The 20,811-nt window shown below is 43.8% G+C and overlaps 1 protein-coding gene across 1 annotated transcript in view; it reads right to left on the reverse strand.

The window, feature by feature from the left end:
- Positions 1-1,010: 1,010 nt before the first annotated feature.
- CPNE1 (copine I) overlaps positions 1,011-20,811 on the reverse strand; it is a 43,814-nt gene continuing 24,013 nt past the window's right edge. Inside the window, 22 exon segments of the mRNA XM_010564514.1 lie at positions 1,011-2,020; positions 2,267-2,428; positions 2,541-2,600; positions 2,777-3,020; positions 5,574-5,787; positions 6,589-6,680; positions 6,683-6,815; positions 8,580-8,713; positions 10,115-10,166; positions 10,242-10,296; positions 10,941-10,990; positions 10,992-11,081; positions 11,528-11,587; positions 11,690-11,749; positions 11,751-11,780; positions 13,515-13,613; positions 17,389-17,478; positions 17,952-18,035; positions 18,705-18,776; positions 19,003-19,077; positions 19,826-20,005; positions 20,573-20,701. Of these exon segments, the coding sequence (XP_010562816.1) occupies positions 5,659-5,787; positions 6,589-6,680; positions 6,683-6,815; positions 8,580-8,713; positions 10,115-10,166; positions 10,242-10,296; positions 10,941-10,990; positions 10,992-11,081; positions 11,528-11,587; positions 11,690-11,749; positions 11,751-11,780; positions 13,515-13,613; positions 17,389-17,478; positions 17,952-18,035; positions 18,705-18,776; positions 19,003-19,077; positions 19,826-20,005; positions 20,573-20,701 (1,614 nt within the window). The 3' untranslated portion in view covers positions 1,011-2,020; positions 2,267-2,428; positions 2,541-2,600; positions 2,777-3,020; positions 5,574-5,658.

Raw genomic sequence — 20,811 nt, forward strand, 5'->3', positions numbered from 1 at the left:
GGAAGGAGAAGGGAGGCGTGAGGTGCCGGCGGGGCAGCCTGGCCCAGCCCACCTGCCGCGGGGAAGGCAGACCCCATCCCTCCCTCCATCCCTCCCAGCGTGGCCGGGGCCCACCTCGGAAGCTGAGCTGCACCTGCCTCTCGCCATGGCCCGGCAAGCAGGAGAGCCGCCGGATGCCGACGCTGAGCGCCATGGAGCCAGTGGCGGGCAGCGCTGCCGCGTTCGGCCCTGCTCCGCCCGCCGTGACTCAGCCCTGACTCGCCCGGCCGGTTCGGCCGCCCGCTCCCCGCCCCGGCGCCCCACGGGCCTGGCGACCCCTGCCGAATGACACGGGGGACGGGGGGGGAAAGAGGGGGGCGGCCCCGGCTGCTCTGACTCCCTCGGCCCTGGGGCACCGGGCTGGCTGCGGGGAGCGGGATGGCCCCCGCGGGGCAACCGGCCTGAGCCCCCCGGGGCCACGGCCCAGCCGGGCAGAGGAGAGCACTCGGCCACAGGGAGGCACTTCGCAGATGTCGGCCCTGGGCCCTCCAGCGGCCAGACCCCGACGACACCGTCCCTTCACACCCTGTGGCAGCACTGATGCACAGGCCCGCTGGAGACAGTGAGGCGGGGAGCGCAGCGGTGGGCGGTCTCCTGTCCCAGGGCTGTGGAAGGAAGGAGGAAGGAAAACCCCCAGTGGAGGCCGTCACGCAGCCATGCTTCAGCTCAGGCCTCATGCCCTGCAGGGGGGACGACAGGGGCTTCCAAAGCTGGGACTGGAGGATACCAGCCTGAGCTCTGCAGCAAGGATGGGAGCCCAGCTCTGCTCTTGGCCACCCCAGCCCTGCCACTTCTCCAGCACAAAGTCACAGCTTCTGTGGTTAAAACCCTCCAAAGCAAACAGAGGGAGGGTGGGGAAGGGAAGCCAGCTAGGCAAGGTCACAGCCCTCTGATTAGAAGGCTTGGGCTCCCCTGCGGTGCGGAAACTGTGCTCTGACCAGCATGTGCTTAGCAGCCCCTGCTCACCTCCGACCTACCCTGCATAGGAGCATGCCAACACAAGGGACCAGAGGAGGTGTGCTGGTGCAAGTGGGATGGCAGAGCACTTTCTGGGGACAGAGGCTGCAGCCCAGGTGCCAGGTCTCTGCAGGACAGAGATGAGCATTGAAATCCATGGACAGTGGGATAGGAGCTCCAACTGCTCTGCAGGGCACTGGCCCTGGCCCCTCACAGCAGGGAGGTTGCAGGAGGGAGACCTGGGGCACATCATGCCAGGAGCCAGCTGTGCTCACAGCTGTGCTAACCAGCTTGGCCTCATCAAGCTCAGCTCACCTGCAGGAGAACTGGTAAATGAGAGATGCTGGAGCCCTTCCCAAGCACAGATTCAGGCCAGATTAAAGCAATCGTACAATCAAGAGCTCAGCAGAATTTGGAAAGCATTTCTTCCTCCTGGGGGTCTGGGTCTCCCACCCAGCACCAAACACCTGCATCCACACACACTGTACAAGATGCCTTGAAGCAAGCCAGGGTGGCTAATCCAGCTCCGCAAACACCAAGAAGTGAATCATGCCTGTGCAATGCCAGGCTGCTTTGAAACAAACCTTGCGGTTATTCCCTTTATTTGCCTTTTATACAAGAGCTTCCTGGAGCACTAGTGAAGCAGCACCGGTGGCAGTGCAAACAAGCCATGGTAGGGAGGATGCAACTTCACAGTGCAGCAACAAAAACATATCAGGCCAGCAGCTTTCGGCACCACTTCTGTGAACCCAAATGAGTGAGCCCATCAGTTTAGGGCAGCGCAGAAAGCTCAGTGCACTGACCCAGTCATGGCTGGAGGTGGGCAAGGGATGCAATTTAGGCTGTTGAACGAGACATTCAGACTACCAAAGTGTGCTGCTGATGGGTGGATCCAGTATTTGCTCAAAGCTGATCAAAAGCCATCATCTCCCAGTGGAGTTTGTGTGGCTTCCTCAAACACCTGGAGTGGTCCCATCACTTGCATTCACCTGAAGATGATGCCTCAGTTTTGGTGAAACAGTTTCTGAGTGAAACCAAATATTTTAGACCCCAAGTAGGGCCCTTAGCCCAACAAGCTGTCTGGACAAAGAAGGGGGATGAAGCATTATCTCCCATAGAGGAGGGAGCTCTGTTGGGTAGCATGGCATAGACTGGCATGAAAAGTCACCAGTATTTATTGCCAGACATCCTAGAAGCAAGAGGAACCCTCCCTGATGAGCTCCCACATGCAACAGCTTTTGATTTATACAAAGCCCCGAAGCTGAAATACCTTTGGGGACCACAAGTACAAGGGTGCTTGCTCAATATCGGTTAAGGCCAGGACAAAGAGACTTCTAGGGTGTTCCCCATGCTTACTGTGGAGATAAAGTGAGAGTGTGATCGAGGACGACATAGAGCATGCACTGGCACTGCGCAAGAACAGCACATTCTCCTGAGAAAGAAAACGTGAGCTCAAACCTGAGCTCTCATCTACCTCAAGCAACAACCATGCTGTAAATCTGCATTCCAGCTACACCCAGGGTAGCACAAGGTAGGAGACATACCTCTCAGCCTCTCACCAAAGCTGCCAGCAGCCATCTTCACTGCTTCTAAAACCAGGAGCCCTGGGGAGAGTCAAGAATGTGAGAAAATGAGCAAAACTGTGCCATCCCGGTTCAGCAGCTTCCAAGCTTGACCCTCCCATGGCTTTTCACCTGGGTCTACACCCGTGCAGCTCTTGTTCTCGAGTGACAACCATGGGACTTGTGTCCCTTTGCTCAGTCACATTTCAGCCACTTACCTGCAGGTAAAGAGCTTCTCCTCCAAATTCTCCTCTGCTCCCACAGGGGGAACTTCCTCAGATCTGCCTCTACCACGTCTTGGTCTCTTTCTCCCCAAAACAGGGAAGGTCCCTCCTACCCATCAATGAGTCCAGCACCTGGAGACACATCGGCTAGCTGCAGAACAGACACTGACTCCACTCCTCATAGCCAATACAGAGAGACAGAGGATTCCTTTGAGACACTCCTCCTTTTGAGCAGGAACTGGCAGAGGTTTAAAAAGGAGAGGTGCGAAACAGATTTCCCACTACTTCATTAAAAAGAAAAAAAAGAAAAAAAAAAGATACACACACACACACAAAAACCAGCCTTAGGTTTCTTGTACAAGTAATACAGGGAAGGAGAGCTCTGCCTACAGGTTGTAAGCAGCTGAAAACATGAGTAAAGAATGCTCTCAACCACAGTGCAGTTTCTCACAGAAGACTTGGCAGTTTTCTTCCCCCTCTTCCACACTTCTAACACATTTTAGTTTAGGCAGCCACTCAAGAAGAGAGGTTGCTTGGTTTCCTTCAAGAATCTAAGTAAGTGCAAGAAAATTAGGTGCTGCAGGCTAGATGATGGAGTATTTCAGAAAAGACAGCCCAGCTTTCTCTAGAGGAAGCTGTCTGCTGCCTGTGGAACCTGGGAGAACACATCATGGTCAAAACTAGGTTTGAATAAAAAATTAGCACAAATTCATCTTTGCTCAGCAGTGGTCCTAGACCCACAGCCCTTCAAGCACAAGCTATGTACTAGTTTGGTGGCAGATACCATCCAGAACGACTAGTCTAGTTGAGGAGGTGGATTCAAACCCAGGTTCTGCTTTCACACAGCTTTGTAACCTAGCAGTGTAATAGCCTGAATCACCAGAGAAGTCTTCTAATGTATTCTCACCATCCATTTCCTAGTTTAACTGGTAGAACAGATGAGTTCTTTCACATAATTTCACAGTAAAGAAACACATCATCTCACTGCAGGACAGGGCTGTAGGATATACATCCAGCAGTCTTAGTGATTAACAGGTAACAAAACTAATGATGACGGACAACTTGTTCTGCTTTTGCAGCTGATCACTCTCAACCTGGGCTAACTCAGATGCTGAATCACCACCAGGCTAGTACTATAGTGAAGACCTTCCATAAACCAAAACATCCACATTGCTGGAAAACAAAAGGAAAAGCCCAGAAAGGAAATAAGAGTCCAGACATGTTATGTAAATCAAAGCAGATTATTTATTTATGAAACTGAAAGTGATGACCACTTGTAGTGCAATGACAAGCCCACGTTTCTTTATCTCCATTTTGAAATGAACTATCAAACTCCCATCTCTCAAAACAATTGTGCTTTGCTATCCTCTGCCTGTTCTACAGCCCCCCAGACCACATAATACATACTTCACACTTCTGAGGACAAAGACGCACCTCTTTGGAGTTCCACAGATAATTACTTCTTCATTTTACAACTTCTGTGACACAAAATCACTCAAAGCATTTTTATTTCAGTGTTTCCAGTTGCTGGATTTTCAAAGTCACATTAATGTGACTTATTAATCCCCCTCAATTAATTAGTGATTAATCCTTATTAATCCCCCCACAAATAGAACACAAGTGTTCTTAAATTGCAACAATGGCTCCAAGCAAGAGGCCATCACAGAAGCAATTTTTTCTAATAGAAAAATGTGATTAAAAAGAAGATTGCAAAGTATGGTCACTGAAATTTAATAATAAACTTCTACATACAAAACTATACTGGCACTTTAATTGAAGGTACAACAGGAACTACCTCAGGCATCCAACCAACAGACTTTGGTACCAACCAGGACAGAAGGGTCCTCATTCCCAAGGCAGCTTGATAGAAGAAAAAAAGCCTATCATAGAACACATGTCATGGTTTAACCCCAGCCAGCAACGAAGCACCACGCAGCCACTCACTCACTCCCCCTGCCACCTAGTGGGATGGGGGAGAAAATCAGGAAAAGAAGTAAAACTCATGGGTTGAGATAAGAACGGTTTAATAGAACAGAAAAGAAGAAACTAATAATGATAATGATAACACTAATAAAATGACAACAGCAACAATAAAAGGATGGGACTGTACAAATGATGCGCAGTGCAATAGCTCACTACCCACCGATCGACACCCAGCTACTCCCTGAGCAGCGATACCCCGCCCCCACTCCCCCCAGTTTATACACTAGATGTGGTGTCACATGGTATGGAATACCCCGTTGGCCAGTTTGGGTCAGCTGCCCTGGCTCTGTCCTGTGCCAACTTCTTGTGCCCCTCCAGCTTTCTCGCTGGCTGGGCATGAGAAGCTGAAAAATCCTTGACTTTAGACTAAACACTACTTAGCAACAACTGAAAACATCAGTGTTATCAACATTCTTGGCATACTGAACTCAAAACATAGCACCATACCAGCTACTAGGAAGACAATTAACTCTATCCCAGCTGAAACCAGGACAACATGATAAGTATCATCACAGCAAACACAACTGCCATACTTCTACAAAACTGAGCATTGAAGCAGTGCTGCGAGAGGAGCTCGGTGCACATGCCCACTCCAATACCAAGCAGCAGAAGGGCTGTGTCAAGCAATGATGTGTGGTACAATGTGTCACTGTTGCAAGTTGGAAAACCAACAAGGTCTATTTTTCTGTGACAAAAACTGCCAGCAGTTGTGGGTTTTTTTCCGTATTTACATTTCTTCCAATTACGAACAGGAAAGATCAAAGATACAGAGCACAGGCAAGTAAAAGAATTAGTGTGAATGTACAACCTCGAGGCACTGAGCACCCACAGTGTGCAAGGTAGAGTGTGGGTGGAGACAGCTCTCTTCACCCCAGTGATACAGGTGGCCAGGGTCAGGCTGCAATCTGTATGGTCTTTATTTCTGGTGGTTTCACAGGTGGCCATCCCTGCCATTTGTAGTACGACACCAGCTGCTTAGGCACTTCAGCCAGAACCATGTGCAAAAGCACTTCCTGGGGAGCCTGCAAGGAGAACAGGGAGAATAAATCAGAAATACTGCAGAGAAAGGATTTATCAGCCCAGTGACAAACTCTCTTTCAGAATTCAGAGCACAGCCCCCCCCACCTGCCATGTCTCACTCACTGTTTCAAGAGTTCCTTGCTGCAGTTTTAGGAGCACTTCCAGTTGCTATCAGTGAGCACTACTGATGAAAATCACTTGTTCCCACCCCTGCACTGGCTCCCACCTCAAGCCCAGGCTCACACAGCCTTTATATGGCCCTGATCTGGGTGGGAAACTGCCCCAGCCACTAGCAATTTCTCTTATTTTGGGTTTTCATTCAACTCCACTCTTTAACCCAATTCACTGTGCAATGTGCATGAATGCTAGTGCCAACAGTGGAAGTATGGAGGAGCTGGGGAATAACAGGACTACTTTCAACAGCAGGGAAGACTTATCTCAGCTTAAATCACTCATGGGAGTCAACATCAGAGACTGACAGTATGATCTCAGTTCCCTGCCTAAATGTTTGCATCCCAGAACAGAAAACATCTCCTTTACTCCTTTAGCTCTGCAATAGCCAAGAGATAGTATACTAAACCAACGATCAACAAGAGCTCTTCAAGAAAAGCTGCAAGAGAGCTGTGAAAAGGTACAGTTTCAAACACAGACGCAAACATCTCAGCTCTCACTAGGAACAAGCAGCTAGGACAGCACTTTGAGTATGCAGCTTGCTGCCTGGTCTAGACCCATGCTCATTTTTTAGATGTGATAACTGCATATATACTGGCACCAGGACTCTTCTGAAGTTAAAGACAACTTACATTTTTGAACTGTCGAAAAGGCACAAACTGGACAATGTCTCGTGCAGCTGGCTCTCCTGTCAGGGACTTCAGGACACCATCATCTCTATCATTGCTTTGAAATCAGCTTCACCAACTCCAACAATAACGATGGACATTGGCAGCTTAGATGCATTAACAATCGCTTGCCTAGTTTGGTCCAGATCAGTGATCTCTCCGTCTGTGATGATCAGCAAGATAAAATATTGCTGAAAAACATTAGAAAGCACCCAGTTAGGGAGTTCAACACCAAAGCTCACATAACTGAAGGCAAATGGAGCCATTTCTTATTCTAAGAAAGAAATCAGATGGTGCTGTGGATAAGACAAAACCAGAGCATTAAAGAAACTTATGTTTATCCCCATTTTTTCATATGCATAACACCATTCATTGTGCACTTCAGATTTCCTCTGTACTAGAAAAAAGATAGAGGCTTAAATTCAATTTATAAAGAACAACTACATCAATTGGCAGAAAGTACTAGAGATGAACAAAGTACTACTAAATCAACAAAGCTGCATACAAAATCCCTGATGGATGCTGCTTTACTTACATCTCAAAAAGGCTTAAGTTTAATATTTAATATTCTGGAGTAACTCAAAAAAGCCTTCTTTTTTAGTTACCAATAACTTTAATTATAAGTATTAGAAATCTCAAAACACAGCAGTGACAAATGTCATGACACAGAGATAACAAAATGGTAAGAATACAGGAGCTTTTCTAGAAAGAAAAAAATACCTCAAACCAACACATTAACATGGTAGTGTTTAAAATGTCCTTCCTTTTCCAGAGGCTAAGGTTTAGTACCTGGTTCTGAAATGAGCAACCACTGCTTTATAGCAGCTATCTACAGGCTTAAAATGAAAATAAGAAATAAGACACACACAATGAAAATCAAAGAAAATTGAATTTCCAATTCCAAAACCCAGTTAACACAAGTGTTACTATTGCTGTATCCCATTACTAAGATATTCTTTATTTAAATACTTTTTCATCTGTAAGAAAAAGTAAAGATATTTAACATATAAAGAGAAACAAGTAGATTCCCCCAAGTGTTGGGAAAGCTAAAAAATACCCTCAGAAATGTAAGAAATAGATCTCCCTAGACCAAGCACCTCACAATCTGGGAAATGTACTCTACATACACACAAACATATGTAGAACCAAAAATACTGACAGAGCTAGACTGTAAAGCAAGTATCAGAGTGTACATCAAAATTCCTTCTGATTGGTCTCTCAAATTGGAATCAGTTAAATCTACCAGGAAATAGGAGTCCTTCATCCTTAAACAAAAGGAGTGAAGTTTAAAGAAATAGAGCTGAACTTTAACAGCAGCCATGGCCATGCAAGCACACAAATGAGACATGCAACACAACTGTAGGGTAGCATGGATGCTCTGCAATGCAATTAGCATACTGATTTAACAGTTCTCAGACTCCCTTGTTAATCTGGCCCTCTAGATATCCTGATTCTGCATGCCACCATGGTGGGATGGATAGTCAAGCCCTCTGATATTTTTCTTGGAGACAGTTTTTTGTGTACATTCTTGAGAGCAAAATTGTTTGGAATAAAATATATAGGGCCCCTTTTTACTGTCTGCATTCCCTACAGCTGATGGAGCTTGGCAAGAGAGGCGAGAGTGAGGCAACTGCTGACAGAGTCCAACTGGTCTAAAAGCCAACACCACCCCTGTATATTTCAATACTAAGTACAATGACAGCAAACTGGAAAAAGAGAACTAAATATCACTTGAGCAATGGAAACTAATGTCAGTGTCTACCAAGTACAGGTTCACATCAATATGTACCAAGAGAGTACCAACAGCCTCTCTGTAGGTTGGTAAGTGAGGACCAAACTTGGGATCCTAAGGAAGGAAAACAACATCACTTTAGCATTCCATTCTACCACATCGTGAACATGGAAAATAGAAACATTAACCTAACACAGATCCACAGGAAAGGACATGCACTCACTGAAGCAGTTCCTTGTTGTGCAGAGTGTGCTGCAAACCTTGCCACGTGGTTTATAATAGGAAAGAAATTGGTTGGCCCACAGAGTCGGATCTGAGGCAGGATCTGGCGGTAGGCATCCACTATTCCTTGGATGCCTGTAACACAGGAAGGCAAGCTGCTACAAGAGCCTCACAACTTCTCCAGTAATTATTTCATAAGCATTACTAATAGTACAGCAAAAGGATAACTCTCACACAGCTGTGAACTCCTAAGGGGCAAATAAGCAGCAGGATAACAGCAAATATACAAAGCACAGGGCTGAAACCAATGGACATCTGTAGAGATAGGACTTGCAGATTTTTCCCCCATTCTACATTCTTCACATCACTCTTTGTGCCTCTAACATCATAAAGTTCATGGAAGTTGCGGGAAAAATAATCCAGTGAAGGCACGCTCGTGACTATGTTTACCTTGTCTTTTCTACCTTGTCATCCAGTTTGTCTTGTTTAATTGCTTATAGTCTAATTAGAAAACAAGGTCAGAAGCTCTCTGGAACAGTAATTTTTCATTTTCCTTGTGTGAAAGTTAGACAATGATCCCTGATTCAGGATTCAAATATTTCTGTAACAGAAATATCAATCCCTAGCATTTTTCCTATGCAACAAGCTTTTCTCACGTTAACTAAACAAAATCTTTTTAAAAGTCTGATTTTAAGTGGTGCATATTCTTCTGTTGATCCATCTAAATTGGCCTATTCCTGGCTTGTATCAATGTAGCTTCATTTGCCACTGCTGTTTGCATTGTCCACCATGCAGGTTTTAGTGTGGTACCTCTCAAAACTACTGCACAGGGACCCTTAAAGAGCAAAGACGCAGATCCCAATGAGGCAGACAGTGCTGAGCTGACCAAGGAAATGCCTGCATTTTAACACTGAATTTCAGATTCCATTTTTTGTTGGCCTCAGACCAGAGAGAAAAATTGAGCTGAGTTAAAAATGCTTGTTCAAGAACAATTCTGTGTCACTGCATGCTGAGAGAGTTCTTAGTTCTAAAAGGTCATAATGCAGCTTAGAGAGCAGCTGCTAAAAAACAGCTGAAACAATCTCCACTAAAGTAGAAGGCTATAAAGAAAATAAGCTTTTAAGACATCCCTTTGAAAGATAACATAACATTCAAACATATACATATTGCTGATGAAGTAACCATAGTCTCCAACAGCCTTAGCAGATGGTCGCTCTGGAATCATGACTAGCACAGGCACGTTGCTGATCTGAATCCACTGTCACCTATAACATACCAGAAGTAACCAAGTTGCAGCAGCAAAGATTTCAGCACAGACTAACAATCAGACTAAGTCTAGACCCCTTCCCTGTAGCTCATGCAGACCACACAGAAGTCTGCATCAACACACATCCACTCTTGTCAGCATCCAGGTGAGAGCGAATCTAGTTTGCTGCATGTCTTGGTGCTGCATCTGGTTTTCACCAATTATGAAAGAAATAAAACACTTCAAACATCTGTCCCTCCCAGTGAAGTATTAAAAAGAGGTGTCCTCACCTTGACAATAAGGGTTGCTGGGGTTGAAATTCAAAGCAAACTCATGAGATACCTAGGAAAGGTAGGGAATGCAGTTAGGGAATGAAGACATGGACAGAGCAACTGCCCAGCATTGTGAAGGCCCTACCTGCCAGCTAGGAGGAACCTGAGCTCTAAATCCAAACACAGGAAACAGCTTGTCCCTGGAGCAAAAGGGCAACAACAAGAAATGAGAAAGAGTTATTAAAGAATAACTCACTATTCAGGTTTATTCCCAGAAAGCAGCTGGAGACCAAGGTTCAATTCCTGCCATAAGGAATGGTTACAACATCTAGCTCTCCCCATGGCCAGTCACCAGTTACCAAAGGGTTTCAGGCTTGGACTTGACAGTTTCAGAATTTCTTTCAGTGCAGCACCCCACAGGACTCTCAGGAGATTTCAAAGCAGCAAGAGAAAAGCCAACCAAACCACAGCCTGGCTAAAGGACAGAGCAGGCAAACATGTTCCCATTGAATCAAACAGGGCATTCATGTTTGAAACACACCATCAGCAATAAGGGATTAGTGACCAGCTAAAGCGGCATTGCAGAGTAACCCAGGGCCATAAAAGGGCAGACCTGGAGGGACAAACCAAGCAAATATGCCAAATTATGAAGGGCTGCCACTGCCCTCCTCGGCAGTGATAGAAGCAGGAGGAAGCCGTAGCAGCTCCTGAAGGGATCCCCCAAGGAAAGGTAGCATCTCAGTCATTCAAACGTGACAGCCCTGGAACAAGCTATCAGCCTTGATTACTGACACCCACACACATTTTTGATGCAGTTGCTAGATCAGTTGAGATCATTACATACGTGTCATAATCCTGGACTACACTTCCCACACTCCAGATGGCAATTAGGTACTAGGTACTCATTTATCCCGTCCGGGCTGATGTAGTGAAGAGAATCTGGTGACTTGGGATCTCTGTTGGAGCCAGTGAAGTCTACACCCACCTAATCAGTCAAGATGATAACAGCAAATCACTGATGCATCACCATAAGCAAATGAGAAGAACTAACCATACCCAGAAACAGAGAGTTAGACCAGGCCCACATAGCTCCCTTCCTTCCAGGCACACAGGCAGCCACATACAGGAACAGGCAAACCCGTCTGCATACCTTTTCCCACTGCGGAACATGCATGTTTAAGAAGTAGTAATCCTTTCCACTGATAGACCAAACCAATTTCTCAAAAGAAGTTTAAGAAACCCTAGTTCCATTAAAGTTGCTACTTGATCACAAAAAGTAAAAATATAGTATAATTTGTTTTTTGCAGTCTTCCATCACTGCAAATTCACACTGCATTTGCAGTAATGCACACTGCAAATAAAAGTACTAATCACAATTTCATTGCTCTTGTCCTGTCATCTACCAAGATGTGCAGTGGGGAAACAACTCACTGTAAAGTTAATCTGGCAGCCTCCCATAACGTAGTCCAGGAATGAATATTCTGCCTCAAGCTAGAGGAACAGACAGACAGTGTTACACCTCCTCCCCACAAGAACAGATTTCATTACGATCAGAAAATAAAAAAGCCAAAACAACAACAAAAATCTTCCTACCTTGCAGGATTTTATCCTAATAATGCCAGAGTTTTTGTAGCTCTTTTTCTTTTGTTTTTTTTTTCTCAGGATGAATGCATTCAAATTCCACCTACAGAAAGCAAGCATGCAAGAAGCAAGTTCCAAAATATTTCAGTTACCCAAATACCTGGCAGAATTCTGAAATTTAATTTTAAAAAGGTCTGCAACTACTTTGGCTGCTATCTGACAAGTTAAATGGGATGCTTTTGCTACCAGCATTGGGCAAAACATGAGGAAAGACCTCAGAAAAGTTTCTCTCCTCAACAACGTAACTGTTTTTCTGTATGCAATCATGAAGCAGTGTCATTGTATCAGAGGGAAAAAAAGTTGATCACAAATACCAGCATTCCTCTTAACATCATGTTGTGGTTTAACCCCAGTCAGCAACTAAGCACCATGCAGCCACTCACTCGCTTCCCCTGCCACCCAGTCGGATGGGGGAGAAAATCAGGAAAAGAAGTAAAACTCGTGGGTTGAGATAAGAACGGTTTAGTAGAACAGAAAAGAACAAACTAATAATGATAATGATAACACTAATAAAATGTCAATAGTAATAATAAAAGGATTAGAATATACAAGTGATGCACAATGGAATTAATTGCTCACCACCCACTGATTGATGCCCAGTTAGTTCCTGAGTGGCAACTCCTCTGCCCCGACTCCCCCAGTTTATATACTAGACCTGACATCATATGGTATGGAATACCCCTTTGGCCAGTTTGGGTCAGCTGCCCTGGCTCTGTCCCTCTCAACTTCTTGTGCATCTCCAGCCTTCTTGCTGGCTGGGCATGAGAAGCTGAAAAATCCTTGACTTTAGACTAAACATTACTTAGCACCAACTGAAAACATCAGTGTGTTATCAACATCCTTCTCATACCTAACTCAAAAACAGCACTATACCAGCTACTAGAAGGACAATTAACTCTATCCCAGCTGAAACCAGGACACACCATCAGGTTCTTTTTTGGTTAAGGGAAAGGAATGCACTCAGAAGATGAGGAGGCAAAATCTTGGGGTGGGGGAGGTCAAAAAAGCCTAGGTTGCAGGTTCCCAGTGGCCGTGTTTCACTGTTTTGCTTTACTCGCGTTAGTTCTGATTCCACATAGGCTAGGGAAAAAGGCAAGAATCTTCCACCAGCTTTAGGATTACAACCACAGAAATCAAGCTGGCTGGCAACTGAAAGGAGTCCTAGGCTACCTCCTGCATGCAGATTCATGTGTCTGAATTCAGACGAGACATCTCCATGAGAACAAGAGTTCAGATTTTCACTGCAGACAACAGAGAGCAACCAGCACCACCAGCAAATGATTCAACTTACTCTAAACTGGTTGCCCAAGACAAGGTAAGAAGAGTGCCCCTTGGAAGCACTGCTTCTCTCTGTTAGCTAGAAAGGCAACCAGAGTGTTCGTGAGGGTGACCAGCTCAAGCACAAACGGTATCTGAGACAAGCCCTACCTCTGGACTCGTGAGTTAAAGCACGAGCAAGCCCTTTTATTTCCACTTGACTCAGGAGAGGCAAAAGCAAGCTGAACTGCTGGGAAAAGTGGCTAGTGGCCAGCAGACAATGGGCTCAAGAATGTCTTTAGGAATAGGAATGGTAACAGTACCCAAGAAAAACAGAGCAATATAATTCCCACACCAGCTTTTATTTTTCCCAGATGTTGGCTTAGTAATACAAAGATATAGACAGAAAAATTTACTTTTGGAGGCAACAACTAAAAATGCATCTCCGAGGTCAACATTAAAAAGGTTTTGTGAAAAACTGAATTATGGACTAAGTTAGCAGGGGATCAAAAAAGCTCACCAGAGAGCTGCCACCTGCTTTCTGCAGCTGAGTCAGCTTAGTTTCAAAAGAGCCTATCAAGTCATGTGACCCATCACTGTTGTGATCTGCACACTGTACCTGAAAGGGAAGAGAGCAAGCAATGGGCAGGCGTACTGCACTAGGGAGAACAGTAGCTGCTCACCATGCAATCTCCTGTTTCTGACAGCTTTGCAGTGATGCTAGTGAACTCCCCTATCACATCTGAACTGGTGGTGTCATCCACATCACTAATTGAAACCTGATAGTAAGAGTGAATCTCAGAAAACAAATGATGTTCAATTGCTCACCCATTTAAGTACGCATGGTGAAAGTTTTGAAAGCTTCCCACAGTTTAAACATGAGAGATAAAAAAAATAAAACAAAAAAAAAACCAACCCCCAAAACTCCCCCAAGATTTCACAGCCCAGATGTATAAATTCAAGATCATTCAGGACAAGATATGCAACTGGGGTAATGGGAAGAAGCAATTAAAAGTTTGTTATCTAAGCATTTTCTGAATATCTTTTCTTCTGCCCAGCAATAGCATCAATTTACAAAGAAACTGCAATTTCCCCAGAGCACCAAGTCTGTCTTTTTCTGCATCTTATACCAATCAAATTATAAATACTTTAATTAATAACCAGTCACATTTAAATCAGCATGAAAACTTCTGAACTAGATAATGTAAAAGAGCAATGCATTTAAAAATAAAAATATGCTAATAACTATGGCTTAAAGCAAACGCAGTAAGATGTATATTGTCAATAGCTCCTCACAAAATCAACTGAGGAATGTTTATAACATGCACAACACAAGTAATTCCAGAAGCAGTCAATCAAGAAACAGTTTAACAGCTGCTTCTTCCCCACTGAAGTTCACATGCTACAGATTCAAAAGCTCTCTGTTTCTGAGATCTTCCTTTAGCAATCAAGAAACTGATGTTACTCCAGTACAAACCACAATGACAGCTTTCTCCTCGGGACCAAGGGACAAGATGAACCCATGGGTAACACCCCGATAAGGATGTCAAATTCAATGGCTATATATCTGAATTTGAGGTGAGGTTCTTTTAGGACTACTGTGATCTACTGCAGATCTTCCACTGGGATCAGTGGGAAACCTGTACAAAAAGCCAGGTGAATTATGGCCTAATCTAGCCACCTAAATCGGAAGCACCGCACCATCCTTCAGTGTCTTAATGGGAAAACAAGATCACCTTAGAGACTGTGCACCCCTTCTCCCCCTATATCCTTCCCAACACACCACCTTCCCACTCCTCTCTTCTGCACGCTCTACCATGAAGAAATTCCCACCCTCCTGCCTGAACTCCACTCCACCTTTCTCAACAATTCTGATATTTAAACATCACCAAAAAGCAACTGGATTATGCCAGGGAGGGCCAACGGAGGAGGCTTTCATGCAGAAGCCAGGGTGCAGACTCCCGGTACAGGGTCTCCTTCGCACCAATATACCTGGAGAACTGCAAAGCATTCAGCAGCTGCTGCCTCCACCCACCTCCTATCCCCTCCTGCCTGCTCCTGCTCCCCCTCTCAGCCATGCCAATAAAACTGTATTTAGGACCAGTTTTGTTATTAGTTCACAGCATGATATGGCTTAAAACAAATCTCTTTTTGCAAGTGTTTTCTAAAACTGGCCAAGATTCACTGTATGCAGCCCAAAGCATGGTGCTGCTGCAAACAAAATCCTGCTAGCAATACTGCAGGACACTGTATGTAATTATTTACTGATGAATTATTTCTTTGCAAATCAACTATCCAATATCTATTACAAGCCTTGGAATACAGTCAGCAGGTAAAAGGCCCCTTTCATCTACAGGAGGAGCTTTCAAAATTCACAGAAAACAGATCTGCCTTTATATATACGCCATCAAACATGTGGACTGGCAGCTTTAGTCCCAATACCAACATCCACAAATTTCAGATTTGCTATTTCCATTTAAATAACTATTGGGGAGAGAGAGTACTTTCATTTGCCCCGATTTTTAATGAAACTGTCAAGAAGATTAGGCTGTGTCGCAAATCTGAGATGTTCTTAACACAGAACAAGGAGAACACCACTCTGCATCACAATGAAGAAAGACTTACCAATACCTTAGATAGCATTGTTAATTTATCAAAATATTTATGTTCATACACATATTCAGTACGTAATCCTCATAAGTAGCTGGCAAAGCCGATATTTAAGGGGACACATCAAAATGGCTGTTTCCACTGTGATGAAGTACAAGGAGTTCTCCCTTCCCTGACTACTATTAATTCATGTATAATTGTTCCTACGTAAATTTTTGGAAGCCTCAAACAAGAGGTACGGAGCAGCAAATACCAGATGAAAAATGAAACACCAGTGCAATATATATTCTTTAGTGCTGCTAGTGAAAGTCCTGCCTGTCAGCCTGGATTCCCCTTTCTGACTGGCTTCCCTAACCTGTTAAGTACAAGAACAGTATAATCCTTTTTCACAGCTGCACTGTGAAACTTAATAGATTATTTGCACATGCATCAAGAATTTTGGCTGAAACAAACTTAACAGCAAAAATCTATCCTTTTTAAGAAGCAGGTCATTCCAAAGTGAATTCCAAAGCACAGAAAGCTTCTGGAAAACAAACAAACAAACCCCCCCAAACAAAACAAAAAAAACAAACCAAAGCAAGCAAGCAAGCAAACAAAACCCCACAACAAACAAACCCCAACCACACAAATCTTTTTAGACTGTAGCAAATACAGCCTGTATTCTGTAATAGAATGTGTAAACTATGCCAACTCACGCCAATTTTGACAAATGATAATATGCATCTCTGCCATCTCCTTTCCACACTTGCTGCTCACTTTTGGACCAAGAGGACTTTCTGACCTAAGACTGTTGATTCCCCAACAAAAAAAGCTCATGAACACCACTTAGAACATTGCTGCGTATCAACAAGCCCAGCACAGCTGAACATCTATTTCCAGGTTAACAATCTCAGTAATTCTTTGGACCTGCCATGCTGCACAAATAAAAACATTATCATCATGCTTTTTGCTAAACCTTTCAGATCAAGCTTCCAGCATGAGATTTCTTCACAGACAGGATGAGGCAGGAAAATTCTGCAAATGCAAAGTGTTTAGCAGCTGGATAAGCAGAGAAACACTATACTCACATAGAACTATCTATGGATTTAAATGCCTTTACGTTATCAATGCATTGCTTAAAACAGAAATGAACAAATTAACTTGCTATCAGATTTTCCTTTGTGGAAACTTATTAAAGATGTAATTGTTCTGCTACCACCTCCATAAGCCAGGACCAGAAAGAATTAGTCATCATATACAAGACCACAAGGAATTGTAGTTCTGACTCAAAACCAATTTCTAGTTGGAACAGATTGAAAGAATTGGGACAAGCCTGCCAGTCTCATGAATGGATGAATCTGACAGATGCATTGAGGTCCTGTCTATTTCAGTATCCTAAGGCACTCAAGCTTGTCCAACATACTTGAGCTCAGTGAACTTAGAAACAGTGCTAGAAAGCCACGATTAAAAAACAAAAAAAAACCAAACAAAAAAACCCCAACAAATACCAAAACCCAACATGAAACCCTGGCCAGAATAGTAAAAAAATCAGTTATAATTCTTCTTATGACTAATCATTAGAAAGTGTGTCACTTCTGCATTTCCTGACTTCTCAATCTGGCAACTCATAATGTTTTAATACAGACTTCATACTCAATAGACATATTATCACTTATCTGCCACACTACTGTTCAAGAAAGGCAATCTAAAAATTTAAATACGACTAGACAACCTGATAATTCATAATTAACATCAACAGAGATTGGATTACTTAAAACAACAAAGAGAATTTCTGAAGGCTGTACCTTAATAGGTTTATTAAAATCTCCACCACAGAACGTCTGCAAAGGAACACTGAACTTCCTCCAGCATGGATTTAAGTTGTTCTTAATCACCTTAAAAAAATTACAGCATAACAGCATGTGAGCGATGTGGCATGCAAGTCACTAAGAAACATAACATGAGGGTTCTGCACAGCTATCTAAGAACACCCTCAGTCAGTTCAATTCTGACACGCATGGACAGCCAGGCAAAAGCTCTGTAAGAAATAAAAACTTGATGTTCGGGGTAAAGTAAAATTTTAGAGCCAAGCCAACCTAACAGCTTATCACCACTGAAAGGAGGAGAGTCCTGCCACTCTTCTCACTTGGTACATGGTTGGACTCTTCACTGAGCCAGCTTAATCCAGTCACCAAGCAGCTAATAAACAATTTTCTGCCAGGTCAGTCAGCAGAATCCCTTTTTTAGGATACAAGACATCTCTCATTGCAGAACTGGTGCAAAGCATGACCAGGAGTGGGACTCCCACTTTTGGAAGGAGTAAACTGCCTGATCAACTCGAAGAAAAACATCAGCATAGAAATACTACCTCTGATCTGTACACCAGCTGCCACATTCCAGCATCATTCTGCTTGTAAAACTCCAAAAATGGATCTGATTTACCTAAGAAATCCTGCAAACAAAAACCCAACAGAAGTAATCAGCCTCCTATATTTTACTCAGATGAGAGAAGAGCTGGCTAATCAGTACACAGTACTTCAAACAAAGCACAAAGTCAAACAAACTATACATTTGTTTTCTCTTATTTTTCTTTTCTTTTTTAAACTGCTGCACTTTCTAAGTCATCAGAATTTATCAGCTCTGATTCAAAGATCACCTCTTCAGACCATTTTTGTCACTATAATTCAGGTCATTTTGCTGACTGAACAGCGAGGTCACTAAAGCCCTAGGTTGGTCTTTGGCTTAAAATAACATCGAGGCAGCATACCTAAATTTCCACCTTTTCTTCCTTAATAACATTACAGAAAGCTCAGTTCACAGCTACAATAGTCATTGGAGACAATTATGTAACCGAACTGTATTAATATACAGAATATTCCAAAGCCTAAATAAACCCCCAAATTCTAAACCTGACAGTTGAGTTTCTCGTTTGATATCGTGGTTTTGAACATGAAATGTCTCCAGTTTACTTCATTTTAAGTAACGAAACACAGCGAGCCTTTTTTTCATACATGGATTACCTAGCTTAGTTGAATGTCTGCAAAGACAGATATTCCTGGCCAAAAGGCACTAACTGTAAATATTGCAGAAGTACGCAATGTAATTTTAAAAAAATCAATACCTTTTTATCCAAGTTTTGGGCTTCAATTTCCAAGTACACAACCCTGGTATCTTTAATCTCCTCTGCTGAAATCTGTGCCACAGAAATTTAGGAAAAAAAAAAAAATTAAACCAGAAACACCATAGAATTTTACTTGTACTTTGCCCATGAAAGAAACTATAGTTACAAATATCTATCTTTCCTGTACACACATAGCATTTGAAGATATACTGACAGAAAACCAGAAATGTTACTTTGTCCCAGACAATGTATGCAAGAATGAGAAACCTTTTTTTCCCCACACAAAAACCTTATTTACTGTAATGGTACCCCTTCCTGCTGGCTTTCCCTGCTTCAATTCCAGTGGTTGGGTGAACACTGAGCTGGACACAATCTAAGGTTAAAAGGCAGATAATATAAATATCAAGTTAGACAAAGAACGAAGAATTACTCTTCAGGAGCAAAATTTTCAAACTCTTCTAAAAGTATTTAAATGCATTTCCAACAGCAACAGCCATCAGAGTTTGTGCTCCTGAATGGTTGAACAATCTGAAAATTATCTTCTCTCTCTACAAAAGAGTACCCACTAACATGCCTCCAAACTTAACTTTAGCCTATTTTTGCTACCTGTGTGACACAAGAGGCATTTTCATCACAAGTAGCCAAACAGCTATTAAAAATCAGAAAAGACTATTTAATTTATCAAGTCCTTCTTTAGTAACATGAACCGCACTTTTCTTCTCCTCCCTAGCTATACAAACTCCTCCTCAGGAAATGAATACAGAATCTCAAATAGCCTTATTTCCCAAATTTACTGCCCAATGATGTCTTTGTGCAAAGGAAACTCCATGAGAGCTCTCCAAGGACCATGCCTTCCTTACTCCCAAACTGCCTTTAGCACTACAAGCACCTCCCAAGTTAAGCAATCAATTGCAAACCATGTATGTTTCTAACCTTCACTTTGTGATTGACACAATTTTTCTAACTATGTTCAACAGTAACACAAACTAACCTGTTCAACAAGATGTTTTCAAACTTGAAGTGTCGAAGCCTTTGATAAAGCAGTCTTTCACCCCATTTTTCATAATAAACCCAACGCTCGCTGCTACTTCGTAGATCACTTAACATGCCTCTACGCATACCTGCCCCAGCGTACACTCGATCCCTCCAAGATAGTCATCGTCATTTAAATCAAAGGACTTGTTATCAATATCATACACGGCGAATTTCAGCTTCTGCACTTTCTCAAAGTAGTAGTCCACAACCAGTTTCTTGCAGAATTCAGGGTTTTGGGAGTTCTTGATCCTCTCTGTGCGATCTAGCTGCACAAACATGGAAGCAAAGCCATTGATGATGAGCAAGAAACACGCTTTCTCCCACACAGCTTTTCATCCACAGCCCCGGCCCTCTGCACTGGTTGAACACAGGCACCAGCCAGCCTATGCATCCCAGACTGTGCTTTGAGCTTGGTGATGAATCAGGCCGCTGCCACCAGGCTGACCAATGGCTTGCCAAGAAAGGAAATTGCATCTGATGATAAATGTTACCATAAAGGAAAATCCTGAAAATTAGGGGAAAAAAGGCTGGTGAAACACTGTATTCTGGACTGCATGCTCCAGTGTAAAGGAAAGAGGACCGGCTGCATTGTAACAGGCAAACAAGCGACCTGATGCAACTCCAAGCAAACGTATGAGCAATTAACAAAACCAATGAACATAAAACTCCAAACAGAGTTTGAGCATGGGCATAGCGGACTGCTCCTTGAACGCAAATCCAGATTGAACGTATCGCGCATCCGCTATGGCAAGGGGGAAAACCCGGTATGCTTGCGCCTGGCGGAAAAGCAAAGCGGGGGCCGGCAGCCGCCCTCACCTCAGTCCGGTCCTTACCTCAGCCCACCGGCCGCCGCCCACCTCCTGGAGCAAGACGCAGAGGGGATCCGACCTGGAGCCCAGGTCCCTGTCGAGGAGGCTCCGGCAGGACACCGACAACTCCACCCTGGACACGCACCCGGCCATCTGCGGGCAGAGCAGAGGGTCAGACCGACCGCCCGGCCCCGCTGCGCTCCCGCGCTCCCCACCAAACCCCAGTGGCTCGCGGGCGGCACGCGCGGCCGGGGGGCGGGGCC

Source organism: Haliaeetus leucocephalus, unplaced genomic scaffold, assembly GCF_000737465.1.
Source record: "Haliaeetus leucocephalus isolate CR32 unplaced genomic scaffold, Haliaeetus_leucocephalus-4.0 Scaffold182, whole genome shotgun sequence".
Classification (NCBI taxonomy): Eukaryota; Metazoa; Chordata; class Aves; order Accipitriformes; family Accipitridae; genus Haliaeetus; species Haliaeetus leucocephalus.